The 15637-nt window shown below is 43.1% G+C and overlaps 1 protein-coding gene across 2 annotated transcripts in view; it reads right to left on the bottom strand.

The window, feature by feature from the left end:
* Positions 1-15637, bottom strand: part of LOC114647802 (polymeric immunoglobulin receptor-like) — a 97973-nt gene that overhangs the window by 4431 nt on the left and 77905 nt on the right. Inside the window, exons 6-10 of one of the 2 annotated variants that reach the window (XM_051924415.1) lie at positions 15296-15628; positions 9863-9901; positions 7420-7458; positions 4977-5015; positions 2534-2572 (exon numbers count right to left, since the gene is read on the bottom strand). In XM_051924415.1, coding sequence (XP_051780375.1) covers positions 2534-2572; positions 4977-5015; positions 7420-7458; positions 9863-9901; positions 15296-15628 — 489 coding nt within the window. The remainder of the gene's footprint in view (positions 1-2533; positions 2573-4976; positions 5016-7419; positions 7459-9862; positions 9902-15295; positions 15629-15637) is intronic. The other variant, XM_051924416.1, reaches the window with a different exon arrangement.

The following is a 15637-nucleotide window of genomic DNA, read 5'->3' as shown; positions in this document are numbered from 1 at the left end:
ATGGATACAAACCCAATGCCCAGTCACTATCCACTGTGATTTTGCTTCTTTCTCCTTGGAGTCCATATAAGTTTTCTTCCAGGTATTCCATTGTTTTTCCACATCCCCAAACACATGCAATTCTATGTTGGTCCCTGCGTATATGAGAATGTGGGTGTCTCATGAGTGGACCCTGTGATGAATTGACATCCTGCCCTACGTAAGCTGTGGCCTCCTGCAAATCTATTGTATTACATGGGTTTGAGAAATTATGAATGTGTGTGTTAAAACCACACAGAGTCTCACATTTATTCTGACTGACCAATTCAACTGGTAAATAATTATGGCAGGTCCCACTAACCCAGGTCAGGTCGGGTCAGGTTGGGAAGTATGTACAGTACTGGTACAGCGCATTGCTGCACCCACCACCAAATGAAACATCTCGGGATCCCAGTTGACAACCCCCAAGGCAGACACACGGTCCAGTCCCACCCACTGGAAATGACCCTTACCATGACCGAGTAAAAGAAGAAACAAATGACTTCTGAAAATAAGTATTAGTGGTATGTTAGGCCATGTGTCAGGAACGTTTCCTCTGTTGTTTATCATTTTGCTGGAAATTCACCTTAATTATGTATTATCAATCCCATAAAGAACTGGGAGATCTTCTTCTTCTTCTTTCTGTCCTTTGTATCTTTTTCTGTTGCTCTCATCACCTGCATGTCCTCTCTCACCACATCCATAAACCTTCTCTTTAGCCTTCCTCTTTTCCTCTTCCCTGGCAGCTCTATCCTTAGCATCCTTCTCCCAATATTCCCAGCATCTCTCCTCTGCACATGTCCAAACCAATACAATCTCACCTCTCTGACTTTGTCTCCCAACTGTCCAACTTGAGCTGTCCCTCTAATGTCCTCATTTCTAATCCTGTCCATCCTCGTCACACCCAGTGCAAATCTTAGCATCTTTAACTCTGCCACCTCCAGCTTTGTCTCCTGCTTTCTGGTCAGTGCCACCATCTCCAGCCCATATAACATAGCTGGTCTCACTACCGTCCTGTAGACTTTCCCTTTCACTCTTGCTGATACCCGTCTGTGACAAATCACTCCTGACACTCTTCTCCACCCATTCCACCCTGCCTACACTCTCTTTTTCACTTCTCTTCCACATTCCCCATTACTCTGCTCTGTTGATCCCAAGTATTTAAATTCATCCACCTTCACTAACTGTACTCCCTGCATCCTCACCATTCTACTGACTTTCCTCTCATTTACACACATGTATTCTGTCTTGTTCCTACTGACCTTCATTCCTCTCCTCTCTAGAGCAGATCTCCACCTCTGCAGGGTCTCCTCCACCTGCTCCCTACTATCACTACAGATCACAATGTCATCAGCAAACATCAAAGTCCATGGGGACTCCAGTCTATGATATTAATGTTTATTTTCATAGTCATAATTTAGCAGAGTCATGGTGAGCCCATGTACTACACAGGATGGTCCCACCATAGATAACTCTTTCTGGTCACTGTCAAGTAGTGCAGTGCTGGAACCGGCTATACAGTTCCAAGCAATGGAAGCCTTTCAAACAAAAGATCTGATCCAAGCCTTTAATGACCTCTTGGGCACGGCCATCAGCAGCGTGTCTGTCTGCAGAGAGAGTGTCGACCTCATCAAGAGGTTTACTTACCTCAGCAGTGACATTCATGGCTCTGGTGAGTCTTCCTATGAAGTCAATAGATGGATTGGGAGAGCATGAGGTTACTGGAAAGGGGTGTGTGGCGCTCCCAATACCTATGCAAAAGGACAAAGGTCCAAGTCCTTAGGGTCCTGGTGCTTCCTGTGTTGCTATACGTTTATGAGACATGGACGATATCCAAGGCTGGACTCCTTTCAGTACTGTGTCTCTTCAGAGAGTCCTTGGGCACCACTGGACTGACTTTGTGTCGAATGAGTGGTTGCTCATGGAATCTCGATTGAGGGACATTACCAGCATTGTGAGGGAACATCAGTTATGGCACTATGGCCAAGTGGCGCGATTCCCAGAGGGTGATCCACCTCTCAGGATTCTCATTGTTGAGGACCTGAGTGGCTGAATCAGGCCAAGGGGACACCCATGTAGTGGCAGATAGAGGGTCCTTTCCGGAGAGGCAGGCTGGACTGTGTGTCTGCTTGGGGGGTTGTCAACCAGGATTTGTTTTGTCGGGTGGTGAGTGTGGCAACGCGCTGTACCAGTGCATACTCCCCAACCTGACCTGACCTGCTCACGATCAACATGACACCTGACTGAGATCTTTACAAAGAACAATGGGGAAGAAAGTCCAGATGTGCAAAACTGATAGAAGAGTAGACCTGAGCACACATGGGATATCTGTTAGTGTAGTCTTTTACTGTTTCAATATTTACCAAATATAGTTCAGTAAAAATATCCATCCTTTCAGCCAGTTAATGACTTAACCTGTACCCCTAGACAGAATAACCTGGACTGACTAACTTGAGACCCTAGACAAGACAACTCCAAAATCTTAATGCACTACAATTCAAATGGACCACCTTACCTGCTTTCCTGGTGGTTGTTAGACTTGGAGAAGCAGTGCCTTGATAAAGAAAAAAAAATAGAAAGACTTTAAAGTAGTAGTTAAAAACATATTTAGTCATTTCTTTATCTTGTTTGTACTGATAAATGGCAACAAATGGGTGACACTCTTCCCACTCTGACTAAGCATTTAGACTGAGACCTGATTAGAAAAAAATCTGTATATTTTCCCATTGTGTCTCAAAGGAACTCTAATGACTTTATACATCCCCAACCAGAGCCCCCAATAATTTGCAGTATGAACACTGGCCACTTCATCACCCAATCACACTGTTTGAACATACTAGTATCTATGACAAATAGCTGGATGAAGACTAAACTGACACTTTTTAATACGTTTCTATTAGCCGATTGCACACAGCACACTCTTTTCTGTTTGGCTGTGTGACTGAGCCTAGCAAAGGACCGGCATACCAGTATGTGGGCTTCTTGTCTTACACCCAGTGCTGCTGGGATAATAGTAATACAGGTGTTTAACTAGTGGTAGAAATTTAATCAATGTAGGTATTCATCCAAAGAACCAGGCAGGAGGAAGCTTGTCACTTGTCTTCATTTCTTTTCGCGAAAAGGGACATCCCAGAAACTAACAGAATAGCAGGAGGGATGGTCACTAAGTAGACGTACAGAGCCTTATTTATAACCACCAGCTTACATAACAGATTTGCATATTACAGTTTTATAATATTAAATAATACATCTTATAGGTTACAGATATAAGGCACCTCGATCACACAGTGTAACGCTTCACTGATTTGTTAAGACACAACTTCACACGCTACCCATGTGCCACATGCCTCACATCTCTTACTCTAATTGGTTAAAGCCTCATTCCTCCCTTATCTTTGCAGCTTGTTAGCTGGCAGGCTGAGGGCGCCACACACGGGAACACACAGCTGCTTGCAATCACCTTTACGTAACGGGCACACACAATGTCTCGCTTTGTCTGGTCAGCTTGAGGTCTGCAAGTATGAGATTTACAGCCTTCTCATCCTTCAGAGCTGTTTGAATCTATGTGAGTGTGTGCACAGCACCCGGCTTTGCCTGGCCAGACCCCTGTTCTTTGCGTCAGAAATCTCAAGCAGGATTCTAGTCTCTCTGTTTTAAGCACATCCTGCACAGCCGGGCCTCCTTCAGGCAGCCTGGAGCTTCTTATTTAATCTCAAGTGATTACTGAAACATTAAAACATACAAAGTTTTTATTATCTTTCCCATGCTTCAACAAAATAAGTATTGCGTTAGGTTACTTGATACTTTAAAAAGTTATCAGACTACATAACGTGCATTACTTTTAACGTGTTACACTGCTGCTCTCGAGATTGTGCTTCTGAGCTTAGCACTGTACGATCAGCTCATCAACAGAACTTGAGAGATTTCTAAAATTTCAAGAGAGATTTTTTTCAACTAGGAGAACCAATAATGCAATCGGCTGAACATTTGCCTCAGATGATTTATCTTGTGGACGTTTCTACCTTTAGCTGATGAAGGTGTGTGTAACGTTAACACATGCACAGGCAAACAGAGTGCAGCAGACATGAACAGACCAAATTATCCTTAACATCACCCAGTAAAGGGTTTACATGGCCAAATAACTGGGTTACTGCTCCCAATATCTCTGCAAAAATACGAAGGTCCAAGTCCTTAGAGTCCTGGTGCTTCCTGTCTTGCTATACGTTTGTGAGACATGGACGCTATCCAGTGACCTGAGACGATTCCTGGACTCCTTTGGTACTGTGTCTTTCCTGAGAGTCCTTGTGTACCACTGGTTTGACTTTGTATCGAATGAGCGGTTGCTCACAGAATCTCGAATGAGGCACATTACCTGCATTGTGAGGGAGCGTCAGTTACAGCGCTACAGTCATGTGGTGCGATTCCCCGAGGGTGATCCAGCTCGCAGGATTCTCATTGTTTGAGGACCCGAATGACTGTACCAGGCCAAGGGGACACCCACGTAACACCTGGCTGTGGCAGATTGAGGGTCATTTCTGGAGGTGGGGACTGGACCACGTGTCTGTATGGGGGTTTGCCAACCAGGATCCTCAGCTGTTTCGTCATGTGGTGAGTGCGGCAATGCGCTGTACCAGTGCATACTCCCCAACCTGACCTGACCTGATTCACGATCAACATGACACCTGACTGAGCTCTTTACAAAGAACAATGGGGAACAAAGTCCAGATGTGCAAAACCAATAGAGGAGGAGACTTGAGCACACATGGGATATTTGTTAGTGTAGTCTTTTACTGTTTCAATATTTACCAAATACAGTTCAGTAAAAATGTCCATCCTTTCAGCCAGTTAATGACTTAACCTGTACCCCTAGACAGAATAACCTGGACTGACTAACTTGAGACCCTAGACAAGACAACTCCAAAATCTTAATGCACTACATCTCAAATGGACCACCTTACCTGCTTTCCTGGTGGTTGTTAGAGTTGGAGAAGCAGTGCCTTGATAAAGAAAAAAAAATAGAAAGACTTTAAAGTAGTAGTTAAAAACATATTTAGTCATTTCTTTATCTTGTTTGTACTGATAAATGGCAACAAATGGGTGACACTCTTCCCACTCTGACTAAGCATTTAGACTGAGACCTGATTAGAAAAAAATCTGTATATTTTCCCATTGTGTCTCAAAGGAACTCTAATGACTTTATACATCCCCAACCAGAGCCCCCAATAATTTGCAGTATGAACACTGGCCACTTCATCACCCAATCACACTGTTTCAACATACTAGTATCTATGACAAATAGCTGGATGAAGACTAAACTGACACTTTTTAATACGTTTCTATTAGCCGATTGCACACAGCACACTCTTTTCTGTTTGGCTGTGTGACTGAGCCTAGCAAAGGACCGGCATACCAGTATGTGGGCTTCTTGTCTTACACCCAGTGCTGCTGGGATAATAGTAATACAGGTGTTTAACTAGTGGTAGAAATTTAATCAATGTAGGTATTCATCCAAAGAACCAGGCAGGAGGAAGCTTGTCACTTGTCTTCATTTCTTTTCGCGAAAAGGGACATCCCAGAAACTAACAGAATAGCAGGAGGGATGGTCACTAAGTAGACGTACAGAGCCTTATTTATAACCACCAGCTTACATAACAGATTTGCATATTACAGTTTTATAATATTAAATAATACATCTTATAGGTTACAGATATAAGGCACCTCGATCACACAGTGTAACGCTTCACTGATTTGTTAAGACACAACTTCACACGCTACCCATGTGCCACATGCCTCACATCTCTTACTCTAATTGGTTAAAGCCTCATTCCTCCCTTATCTTTGCAGCTTGTTAGCTGGCAGGCTGAGGGCGCCACACACGGGAACACACAGCTGCTTGCAATCACCTTTACGTAACGGGCACACACAATGTCTCGCTTTGTCTGGTCAGCTTGAGGTCTGCAAGTATGAGATTTACAGCCTTCTCATCCTTCAGAGCTGTTTGAATCTATGTGAGTGTGTGCACAGCACCCGGCTTTGCCTGGCCAGACCCCTGTTCTTTGCGTCAGAAATCTCAAGCAGGATTCTAGTCTCTCTGTTTTAAGCACATCCTGCACAGCCGGGCCTCCTTCAGGCAGCCTGGAGCTTCTTATTTAATCTCAAGTGATTACTGAAACATTAAAACATACAAAGTTTTTATTATCTTTCCCATGCTTCAACAAAATAAGTATTGCGTTAGGTTACTTGATACTTTAAAAAGTTATCAGACTACATAACGTGCATTACTTTTAACGTGTTACACTGCTGCTCTCGAGATTGTGCTTCTGAGCTTAGCACTGTACGATCAGCTCATCAACAGAACTTGAGAGATTTCTAAAATTTCAAGAGAGATTTTTTTCAACTAGGAGAACCAATAATGCAATCGGCTGAACATTTGCCTCAGATGATTTATCTTGTGGACGTTTCTACCTTTAGCTGATGAAGGTGTGTGTAACGTTAACACATGCACAGGCAAACAGAGTGCAGCAGACATGAACAGACCAAATTATCCTTAACATCACCCAGTAAAGGGTTTACATGGCCAAATAACTGGGTTACTGCTCCCAATATCTCTGCAAAAATACGAAGGTCCAAGTCCTTAGAGTCCTGGTGCTTCCTGTCTTGCTATACGTTTGTGAGACATGGACGCTATCCAGTGACCTGAGACGATTCCTGGACTCCTTTGGTACTGTGTCTTTCCTGAGAGTCCTTGTGTACCACTGGTTTGACTTTGTATCGAATGAGCGGTTGCTCACAGAATCTCGAATGAGGCACATTACCTGCATTGTGAGGGAGCGTCAGTTACAGCGCTACAGTCATGTGGTGCGATTCCCCGAGGGTGATCCAGCTCGCAGGATTCTCATTGTTTGAGGACCCGAATGACTGTACCAGGCCAAGGGGACACCCACGTAACACCTGGCTGTGGCAGATTGAGGGTCATTTCTGGAGGTGGGGACTGGACCACGTGTCTGTATGGGGGTTTGCCAACCAGGATCCTCAGCTGTTTCGTCATGTGGTGAGTGCGGCAATGCGCTGTACCAGTGCATACTCCCCAACCTGACCTGACCTGATTCACGATCAACATGACACCTGACTGAGCTCTTTACAAAGAACAATGGGGAACAAAGTCCAGATGTGCAAAACCAATAGAGGAGGAGACTTGAGCACACATGGGATATTTGTTAGTGTAGTCTTTTACTGTTTCAATATTTACCAAATACAGTTCAGTAAAAATGTCCATCCTTTCAGCCAGTTAATGACTTAACCTGTACCCCTAGACAGAATAACCTGGACTGACTAACTTGAGACCCTAGACAAGACAACTCCAAAATCTTAATGCACTACATCTCAAATGGACCACCTTACCTGCTTTCCTGGTGGTTGTTAGAGTTGGAGAAGCAGTGCCTTGATAAAGAAAAAAAAATAGAAAGACTTTAAAGTAGTAGTTAAAAACATATTTAGTCATTTCTTTATCTTGTTTGTACTGATAAATGGCAACAAATGGGTGACACTCTTCCCACTCTGACTAAGCATTTAGACTGAGACCTGATTAGAAAAAAATCTGTATATTTTCCCATTGTGTCTCAAAGGAACTCTAATGACTTTATACATCCCCAACCAGAGCCCCCAATAATTTGCAGTATGAACACTGGCCACTTCATCACCCAATCACACTGTTTCAACATACTAGTATCTATGACAAATAGCTGGATGAAGACTAAACTGACACTTTTTAATACGTTTCTATTAGCCGATTGCACACAGCACACTCTTTTCTGTTTGGCTGTGTGACTGAGCCTAGCAAAGGACCGGCATACCAGTATGTGGGCTTCTTGTCTTACACCCAGTGCTGCTGGGATAATAGTAATACAGGTGTTTAACTAGTGGTAGAAATTTAATCAATGTAGGTATTCATCCAAAGAACCAGGCAGGAGGAAGCTTGTCACTTGTCTTCATTTCTTTTCGCGAAAAGGGACATCCCAGAAACTAACAGAATAGCAGGAGGGATGGTCACTAAGTAGACGTACAGAGCCTTATTTATAACCACCAGCTTACATAACAGATTTGCATATTACAGTTTTATAATATTAAATAATACATCTTATAGGTTACAGATATAAGGCACCTCGATCACACAGTGTAACGCTTCACTGATTTGTTAAGACACAACTTCACACGCTACCCATGTGCCACATGCCTCACATCTCTTACTCTAATTGGTTAAAGCCTCATTCCTCCCTTATCTTTGCAGCTTGTTAGCTGGCAGGCTGAGGGCGCCACACACGGGAACACACAGCTGCTTGCAATCACCTTTACGTAACGGGCACACACAATGTCTTGCTTTGTCTGGTCAGCTTGAGGTCTGCAAGTATGAGATTTACAGCCTTCTCATCCTTCAGAGCTGTTTGAATCTATGTGAGTGTGTGCACAGCACCCGGCTTTGCCTGGCCAGACCCCTGTTCTTTGCGTCAGAAATCTCAAGCAGGATTCTAGTCTCTCTGTTTTAAGCACATCCTGCACAGCCGGGCCTCCTTCAGGCAGCCTGGAGCTTCTTATTTAATCTCAAGTGATTACTGAAACATTAAAACATACAAAGTTTTTATTATCTTTCCCATGCTTCAACAAAATAAGTATTGCGTTAGGTTACTTGATACTTTAAAAAGTTATCAGACTACATAACGTGCATTACTTTTAACGTGTTACACTGCTGCTCTCGAGATTGTGCTTCTGAGCTTAGCACTGTACGATCAGCTCATCAACAGAACTTGAGAGATTTCTAAAATTTCAAGAGAGATTTTTTTCAACTAGGAGAACCAATAATGCAATCGGCTGAACATTTGCCTCAGATGATTTATCTTGTGGACGTTTCTACCTTTAGCTGATGAAGGTGTGTGTAACGTTAACACATGCACAGGCAAACAGAGTGCAGCAGACATGAACAGACCAAATTATCCTTAACATCACCCAGTAAAGGGTTTACATGGCCAAATAACTGGGTTACTGCTCCCAATATCTCTGCAAAAATACGAAGGTCCAAGTCCTTAGAGTCCTGGTGCTTCCTGTCTTGCTATACGTTTGTGAGACATGGACGCTATCCAGTGACCTGAGACGATTCCTGGACTCCTTTGGTACTGTGTCTTTCCTGAGAGTCCTTGTGTACCACTGGTTTGACTTTGTATCGAATGAGCGGTTGCTCACAGAATCTCGAATGAGGCACATTACCTGCATTGTGAGGGAGCGTCAGTTACAGCGCTACAGTCATGTGGTGCGATTCCCCGAGGGTGATCCAGCTCGCAGGATTCTCATTGTTTGAGGACCCGAATGACTGTACCAGGCCAAGGGGACACCCACGTAACACCTGGCTGTGGCAGATTGAGGGTCATTTCTGGAGGTGGGGACTGGACCACGTGTCTGTATGGGGGTTTGCCAACCAGGATCCTCAGCTGTTTCGTCATGTGGTGAGTGCGGCAATGCGCTGTACCAGTGCATACTCCCCAACCTGACCTGACCTGATTCACGATCAACATGACACCTGACTGAGCTCTTTACAAAGAACAATGGGGAACAAAGTCCAAATGTGCAAAACCAATAGAGGAGGAGACTTGAGCACACATGGGATATTTGTTAGTGTAGTCTTTTACTGTTTCAATATTTACCAAATACAGTTCAGTAAAAATGTCCATCCTTTCAGCCAGTTAATGACTTAACCTGTACCCCTAGACAGAATAACCTGGACTGACAAACTTGAGACCCTAGACAAGACTACTCCAAAATCTTAATTCACTACAACTCAAATGGATCACCTTACCTGCTTTCCTGGTGGTTGTTAGACTTGGAGAAGCAGATCCTTCATAAAGAAAAAAATATAGAAAGACTTTAAAGTAGTAGTTAAAAACTTATTTAGTCATTTCTTTATCTTGTTTGTACTGATAAATGGCAACAAATGGGTGACACTCTTCTCACTCTGACAAAGCATTTAGACTGAGACCGGATTAGAAAAAATTCTGTAAATTTTCCCACTGTGTCTCAAAGGAACTCTAATGACTTTATACATCCCCAACCAGAGCCCCCAAAAATTTGCAGTATGAACACTGGCCACTTCATCACCCAATCACACTGTTTCAACATACTAGTATCTATGACAAATAGCTGGATGAAGACTAAACTGACACTTTTTAATACGTTTCTATTAGCCGATTGCACACAGCACACTCTTTTCTGTTTGGCTGTGTGACTGAGCCTAGCAAAGGACCGGCATACCAGTATGTGGGCTTCTTGTCTTACACCCAGTGCTGCTGGGATAATAATAATACAGGTGTTTTGCTAGTGATAGAAATTTAATCAATGTAGGTATTCATCCAGCCTTGTGCCCTGTGTTGGCTGGGATTGGCTCCAGCAGACCTCCGTGACCCTGTGTTCGGATTCAGCGGGTTGGACAATGGATGGATGGATGGATGGTATTCATCCAAAGAACCAGGCAGGAGGAAGCTTGTCACTTGTCTTCATTTCTTTTCGCGAAAAGGGACATCCCAGCAACTAACAGAATTGCAGGAGGGATGGTCACTAAGTAGACGTACAGAGCCTTATTTACAACCATCAGCTTACATAACAGATTTGAATATTACAGTTTATAATATAAAAAAATATATCTTATTGGTTACAAATATAAGGCACCTCGATCACACAGTGTAACGCTTCACTGATTTGTTAAGACACAAATTCACACTTTAGCCATGTGCCACATGCCTCACATCTCTTACTCTAATTGGTTAAAGCCTCATTCCTCCCTTATCTTTGCAGCTTGTTAGCTGGCAGGCTGAGGGCGCCACACACGGGCCCACACAGCTGCTCGCAATCACCTTTACGTAACGGGCACACACAATGTCTTGCTTTGTCTGGTCAGCTTGAGGTTTGCAAGTATGAGATTTACAGCCTTCTCATCCTTCAGAGCTGTTTGAATCTATGTGAGTGTGTGCACAGCGCCCGGCTTTGCCTGGCCAGTCCCCTGTTCTTTGCGTCAGAAATCTCAAGCAGGATTCTAGTCTCTCTGTTTTTAGCACATCCTGCACAGCCAAAATCCTTCAGGTAGCCTGGAGCTTCTTATTTAATTGCAAGTGATTAATGAAACATTAAAACATACAAAGTTTCTATTTTCTTTCCCATGCTTTAACAAAATAAGTATTGTGTTAGGTTACTCGATACTCTAATAAGTTATCAGACTACGTAACGTGCATTACTTTTAACATGTTACTCTACTGCTCTCTAGATTGTGCTTCTGAGCTCAGCACTGTACTATCAGCTCATCAACAGAACTTCAGAGATTTCTAAAATTTCAAGAGAGATTTTTTTCCACCAGGAGAAGCAATAATGCAATCGCCTGGACATTTGCCTCAGGTGATTTATCTTGTGGATGCTTCTACCTTTAGCTGATGAAGATGTGTGTAACATTAACACATGTACAGGCAAACAGATTGCAGCAGACACGAACAGACCAAAAAATCTTTAGCATCACCCAGTTAAGGGTTTACACGGCCAAAACCTGGGTTACTTGTGGAGAAAAAATAATCAGCTACATAACGTACATTACTTTTAATGTGTTGCCCTACTGCTCCTGAGATTGTGCTGCTGAGTTTAGCACTGTGCGTTCAGCAAATAAACACAAATGAAACAATTTCTGAAATAATGAGACATATTATTTCAGTCAGGGGACGGAATAATGTGATTATTTAAACATTTGCTTCTGGAAATCTAGTTTGGGATGCTTCTGCCTGTCGCCACCAAGAGTGTGGGCAAAGAAAATATATGTGCCAACGGACAGAGCAACAAATATGTGCAGACTACAAAATCCATGACAGTAACCCAGTTAAGGGTTTACAAGGCCACATAACTGAGTTACTTATGGAGTAATCTGCATGTGTTCACCTGGTTTGTCAGAAACCAATATCCTGGTTTCTCTTGCTGGAATAAGGGTATACATGGCATTTTAGAAGCCAGGTTTCTGTGAAATAACCGGGATATTCAAGTGTGTGTACAGTAAATGCACTCATTGATAGGAATGAGCTGAATTCCAGTCAACGCTTGCTCTTCAGGAGGACTTTAATTTCTCTAGTTTGGACTTTTTCTCAAACCCCCCTTTGACTCAGTCTCAACAGGTAGTGAGTTGTCTTGGATTTGTCTTAAACTCAGCAAAGGTGGTCTTGACTACAACATGGGCGGGAATGAAACTGAAGGTATTATTAGCATTTCTGCCTTCAAATCTACTGATGTTTTCAGTTCGATTCCTGTTTTATGCTCCTGTTTTGCTCTCTCAAATTTGTTTGTCTCCTTTGGTTATTGAACTCCCAACTGTCCCCTGACCATGTTTTTCCCAAAACAGAGCTTTATCCTGGTGTTTTTCATGTGTTTTTACTCCTTCCGGAGCCTTCCTGGTGTTCACTACAAATAACACAGGGGATTGGATAAGAGATAAAGACTTAGGGAGCAGTGTAAGAAGGGAATGACTAAAAGTTATCTAAGGAGGCATGCAATTAACATGATAATGGCTATATAGGCACTCTAAAATTGGGCAAAGGGTTATTCCAAAAAGATAACAGCTAAGAGTCTACCCCAAAACATGGGAATGGCTATAGAGGGCAATTCTAAACACCTGGAAAACAGTATGGGCAGCTCTAAATAACACAGAGGGGATGGCTAAGAGGGCGCTTTCAATTAACACAATCATGGGCATTACTAAAGAACAATGTAGAGGATTTTCTATTGATTGTTCCATTCTGTATAAAATGGGAAAATTAATAAAAAAGAGTTGCTGTAAGCTGTGTAAGAAAATAACAAGAAGAAAATATGGAGTTCACATCCCCAAATGAGATGTGAATGTGACTTCTCTAAGTAGGACAGAAAAGAGAAGCTAGAAATCAGTTGAACCAAAGAGAACCTGAGGAGCCTGGCAGGTTTCATTAAGACCACCAGTACTGCTGAAAATGTCAGCTTTTTTGCATGAATAACAAGGGCACAAGTGACACACAGCAGAGCTTTAGGAGTCCTTAATCCACAGGTGTCAAACTCTGGTCCTGGAGGGCCGTAGTGGCTGCAGGTTTTCATTCTAACCATCTTCTTCATTAAGGACCAGTTTGTGTTGCTAATTCACTTCTTTCGCGTTAGTTTTCATTAACTTGACTCAGGCCTCTTAGTTGTGTCTTTTTCTTAATGAGCAGCCAAACAATAATGAGAAACAAAACAAGCTGCCACATGACCAGCTCACCGGTGCCCATCACACAATATCTGAAAATAAAGAAAGCTGAAGGTCTCAGTAAGGATGATCTGCTCAGGTCACCTAAACATCTTGACTCTGTTCTTAGGAAAAACAGAAAAATCAACAGTTTTGGAAATGTCTGCTGTGGCAGAATGAGAGCAGCAACAAGCCATGGAATTAAATAACAAGTTTAATTAACAGCAAGAATCAGCTACTAATTAAGCGATTGGTTGGAATGAAATTTGTTGGAGTTTGAAATCCCAGTTTAGCTGGTTATCTGTTGGCTCTGTGGCAGATGACCAGGGACCCTGCCCGCCGGGACGCCTGGAGGAAGGACGGACTGGGAGAGCAGCACTATTCTTCCCTGGGCGCCTGGACGGTCCTTGAAGCCTGGAGGACAGCTCTTCCACTACACTACTACACTATCTTTTACACCGGAGTGCTTCCGGGTACAAGGGCATCACTTCCGCCACACTAGGGAGTGCTGCCAGAAGTTCGTCATCGAGCACCTGGAGCACATCCAGGGCAAGATAAAAGGGGCCGCCTCACTCCAGTCAGGGAGCCGGAGTTGGGTGTAAGAGCATGGAGCTTGCGAGAGGTGAGTGGAGTCGGCTGAAGGAACAAGGACTGAGCAAAAATCTGTAACTAGTGTGTGTAAATAGTGTAAATAAAACGTGTGTGTTAGGACATTCTGGGGCCGTGTCTGTCTATCTTTTACAGCTCGTTTCACATGTCATTTCAGTTTGGCTGTCATTTAATCAAGAAAAGAATCGATTCAAAGGACTGAATCCTTAAAAAAATGGCTATTAAAATGAAAGGAAAAGAAGTTAATTAGCAGCGAAAACTGGTCACTGATTGGAAAAGGGTGAGAATGAAAACCTGCAGCCACTGTGGCCATCCAGGCCCGGAGTTCGACACCCCTGCTAATCAAAGAGCACACTGGTAGGAAGGCCATATCATTTACTCAGTTATTTCAGTCTTGCTTGTCTGAGCCAGGCCATGGAAGTCTGCCATGTGTTGGATACATTTTGTTAAAAGGAAAGGTAACTCATTTAATAATATGCTTAACTTGGTGTGGTCTGCAGAAATGGGCAATTCCAGAAATTCATTAATGTGCAAAAGGAAGCAATATGAAGCAAGGCCCTCTGTGTATGTTGGCCACCAGCACTTGACATTTAAAGCTGCCTTTATCCACAACGCACTGAGACTTATTAAAAAACCCTTCAGCTCTTTCATTAAAGGTGTGACAGGCCTTTGTCGTAGTGACACAGAACCGATACGGTGGCAAATCTTCACGCCTCACTGATCCAGAAGTCAGGGTTCAAATCCCACACATGGTTGCTGATTGTGTTGAGTTTGTATGTCCTCCCTTTGCTTGTTTGGATTTTTCTCTGAGCACTAAAGCTTTTCTTCAAAATTGAAAAGACATGTGCTAGTTTGATTGTCAATTCTAAATTGTTTCTAAACATGTAAATGGGCTCTGCAATGGGTTGAGACCTTTGTTCAGTTCTGGTTTATTTTCTGGTCCCAGTGCTGCTGGTAATGGCTACACTCAGGGATCCTTAGATCATTTCAAGCAAGTTTGTAAATGTGGTATTAAGGACTAACTTTAGGTGCAGTAGTGGTCAGTACATGTGCGACACTTCCCTACTCTGTGTATTACATTCAGACGTCAAGTGGGCCAGGCCTTCTGTTCAGCATTTGGGCTCTCATAGATGTGTTAATAAAGACTGACATTTTTTATCCTTTCTTTTTGTTGACTCGGCTGATTGCTCACCAATCCACTTGAACCTCAAGTCAATAATAACAAAAGCTCAGCTCCTTCTGTCTCAAGTGTTCAGACCTGAGACACAACACTTCCATGGGTTGAATTTTCCATTTCAGGAGAAGTCAGGACTAACAGGACGACAACATGGACAGCAAGAGTCTCACTGGATACTTGAGTGTGCTGGCCAAAGAAAAAATTGGTTTTAAAACCGAAACCAGTCTTACCTGGATGGACAGTGAGCCTGACTTCAGTGTAGTCATCAGCCAGGGCCCTCTCCACTGCACACCAATATGTCCCAGCATCACTCATTCGCAGCTCCTTAATGGTTATGGTGAGAACTCTCACTGAGGTGTTGTCATACACAGAGTATCGGCCCTCCATCACCAGAGTTTTGGGTTTTGTTGTTTTGATCAGGGCAGCGTTCAATGTCCATCTAACATTAGCCAGGTATTTCTCATTATTTTCAAACCCTTTTTCATATCTGCAGTCGATCTTCACACTTCCTCCTTCCACTCCATTTACTTCAGTCACTTCAGCATGGCTTGTGACTCCTAAAACTGAAGAGA

This window comes from Erpetoichthys calabaricus, chromosome 3, assembly GCF_900747795.2.
Source record: "Erpetoichthys calabaricus chromosome 3, fErpCal1.3, whole genome shotgun sequence".
NCBI lineage: Eukaryota > Metazoa > Chordata > Cladistia > Polypteriformes > Polypteridae > Erpetoichthys > Erpetoichthys calabaricus.
The sequence above is the reverse complement of the archived record's forward strand: the minus strand, read 5'-3'. Positions and strand labels throughout refer to the sequence as shown.